We start from the raw sequence: 2656 nt of genomic DNA, 5'->3' as shown, positions 1-2656 counted from the left end.
CGGGGGTCCGGGCGGGCGTCCCGGCGGGGGCCCCGGAGGCAGCATGCGTGGTATGGGGCCCCTGAGGGCCACGGGGAGTCCAGGGGGCCTCAGGAACGGAGGAGCACCTGTGTGTGACAAAACCCAGCATCAGCACACATCTCACCACAATCCACTCAACTTCTGAACCAAAACAACCGCCAAACACATCACATGACTCCACAGACGATCAAACAACATCACTGAGTATTTCAGCACAGAATCACTTTCAGTGAAATATCTTGTGCTTAACTAACGACCCCGGTATGTTTGCTGCTCTTCAGCATCATCTGTATGATAACGATGATGATGATGAACGAATGACGCACCGGGAGGCGGTCCTGGGGGCGGGCCTGACGGCGGTCCCGGCGGCCTCATTGGGGGAGCAGGAGGCGGTCCTAAAGGAGGAGGCCCTGTGATTGGTGGAGCCTGCATGTGTGGAGGAGGCTGCTGCGCTGCCATTGGTGCAGACGGAACAGGAAGTCTAGGATTGACCAGTGACTGAGTGGCTTCAGTGGAGACCTGATCCTCAGTATCCGACTCCTCAGAGTCTGTGTACTCCTCTTCATCCTCATCATCATCCTCCTCCTCCTCATCCTCCGGGATAGACTGACCTGCACACACACGTCAACATCTAAAGCTGCTTTGGCACAATCTGTATTGTATAAAGCGCTAAAGGTGACTTGACTTGGTCTGGTATCATGATGATGAGATCACACACCTGCCATCCGGAGCATCATGGCCTGCAGTGGTGTGATGCTCTTCGTCTTCATCACCCTCCTCGTCCTCTTCTCTTTGGGCGGCGGCATGTCAGCGAATCGCACGCTGCGACCTGAGCGAAGAAAACAAACACGTCAAACCATCATTCCTACAGCTGCGTTACCTGACCTCCAGTCTGCTGAAGCATTTCCTTCAGAAGACGTGAAAATACCATCTCATCGTCATACCGTTCAGAGCGTGGAAAGTCATCGTAGTGAAAGTACTCGATGTTACTCTGACGACGCACCTGTGTGTTTATCCTCGTCTCTGTCGTCATGGCGATCTGATGTCATTCTGGCGTCAGCATCTGCGTCGTCTCTCTCTGCGCCGCTGTCGTCCTGCGAGTCGCTGTCGTCGTCTGCATCGCTGTCGCTGTCTCTCCCTCCGGTGTCCATCATCTCAGAGTCTGAACCGCCACCCTCTGACAGGAAACACAGCAGGATGTTGTTTTTGAAACAACGCAAAATCAAAAAACCAGATGGAAAACTGGAACAGTGTTTCTGTTAGCGTACAGCTGCAGTATCTGCGGGTGTCAGTGTACCTGTGTGTCGAGTGTTAGCGTACAGCTGCAGGACCTGCGGCGGAGCCGGCCCCGGCGGGGGTCCCGGGGGTTTGCGTCCCGGCGGCAGGCGAGGAACTCCAGCTAGAGCGGCCGCTGACAGCGCTGAGCCCTTCCTGAAACACACGAGTGAACACACATTGACAGTCTCTCCTGCGCTACGGTTCTCTGAACAAACACAGCGACTGACACACTGAACACATGTCATGCGCAGGTCAATGAATATGTGAATCAGATTAGGGTTCATATAAACTGAAATCTGAAACGGACTGAATTCATTTGGACAGCTGAATGATGAGATCAGCCATGAGACGGACATGTGTGTGTGTGTGTGAGTGTGTTTATAGAGTGTGTGTGTGTGTGTGTGTGTGTGTGTGAGTGAGTGAGTGTGTGTTTGTAGAGAGTGTGAGACTGTGTGTTCTGACCCAAGTGCAGAGCTCTTCTTCAGGATGGAGGGCGGCTGAGCTCCAGGAAGGGGAATGTCCTGGATGAGGATGCTGGATGGAGCATGAGGCATGTCTGGAAGAGGAATACTGTCCACCTCGACGGACTCAGCGTTCTGATGGACACACACACACGCACACACACACAAACACTCTCATTAGAGCTGAACTCATTTCTACTGACAACACTAACATCACAAATTCTGTATCTTTACAGAGATGATGCATGTTAACCCTATAAAGCTACTGTATCATATTTGATGTTTCTAAGTTCTCTGAATGATCAACAGTTTAGAGTTTTTTTATCCAGTCAAAACTCTTTTAATGTAATTGTACAAACGTCCAGCTTCAGCTGCTGCTTCTCGTGTCTTTCTGCTGTCAAATCTTCTCTGATTTTTATCAAGTAAGCCTCAGAATAACTGCAGTAATATTTCCAGATGAACACTTACAGGACTGAAGCAGCTCAGCTTTACATGATTCTCCATCAATCATTTTCTAGAAGAATCAGTGCGTCTCAAATCTGATCCTCAGGATCTTTTGAGGAGCGTTTGTTCTTCTCTCAATCATCACTGTATTGTTTAGATTTGCTGATCATGAGCAGCAGCGTCACACACACCTTGACGGAGTCGAAGTAGAGCGACAGCTGTCCTCTCTTGGTCTCGTACTCCACCTCAAGCTTGCGCAGCTCTTTGTACATCTCTGGATTCTCTCGCTCGTACAGACGGACGATTCGCTCGAACGTCTCACGCAGCTTCTTCCGTTTGTCACGCAGAACTTTCTCATTCAGCAGCGGCTGCTGCACCGGATTGAACTCTGAAACCAACACACAAGCACGATCAAGACACACACACACACACACACACACACACACACACAC

The 2656-nt window shown here is 50.8% G+C and overlaps 1 protein-coding gene across 1 annotated transcript in view; it reads right to left on the bottom strand.

Moving 5' to 3' along the window:
• Nucleotides 1-2656, bottom strand: part of LOC107678993 (WW domain-binding protein 11-like) — a gene marked incomplete at its 3' end in the record, with an annotated part of 17879 nt that continues 15223 nt past the window's right edge. The window contains exons 2-8 of the mRNA XM_016474396.1: nt 2396-2592; nt 1762-1895; nt 1319-1452; nt 1025-1198; nt 740-850; nt 348-632; nt 1-107 (exon numbers count right to left, since the gene is read on the bottom strand). Coding sequence (XP_016329882.1) covers nt 1-107; nt 348-632; nt 740-850; nt 1025-1198; nt 1319-1452; nt 1762-1895; nt 2396-2592 — 1142 coding nt within the window. The remainder of the gene's footprint in view (nt 108-347; nt 633-739; nt 851-1024; nt 1199-1318; nt 1453-1761; nt 1896-2395; nt 2593-2656) is intronic.

Source organism: Sinocyclocheilus anshuiensis, unplaced genomic scaffold (genome assembly GCF_001515605.1).
Source record: "Sinocyclocheilus anshuiensis isolate Anshui unplaced genomic scaffold, SAMN03320099.WGS_v1.1 scaffold2579, whole genome shotgun sequence".
NCBI lineage: Eukaryota > Metazoa > Chordata > Actinopteri > Cypriniformes > Cyprinidae > Sinocyclocheilus > Sinocyclocheilus anshuiensis.
Note: the sequence above shows the minus strand (reverse complement) of the source record. Positions and strands in the feature narration are given on the sequence as shown.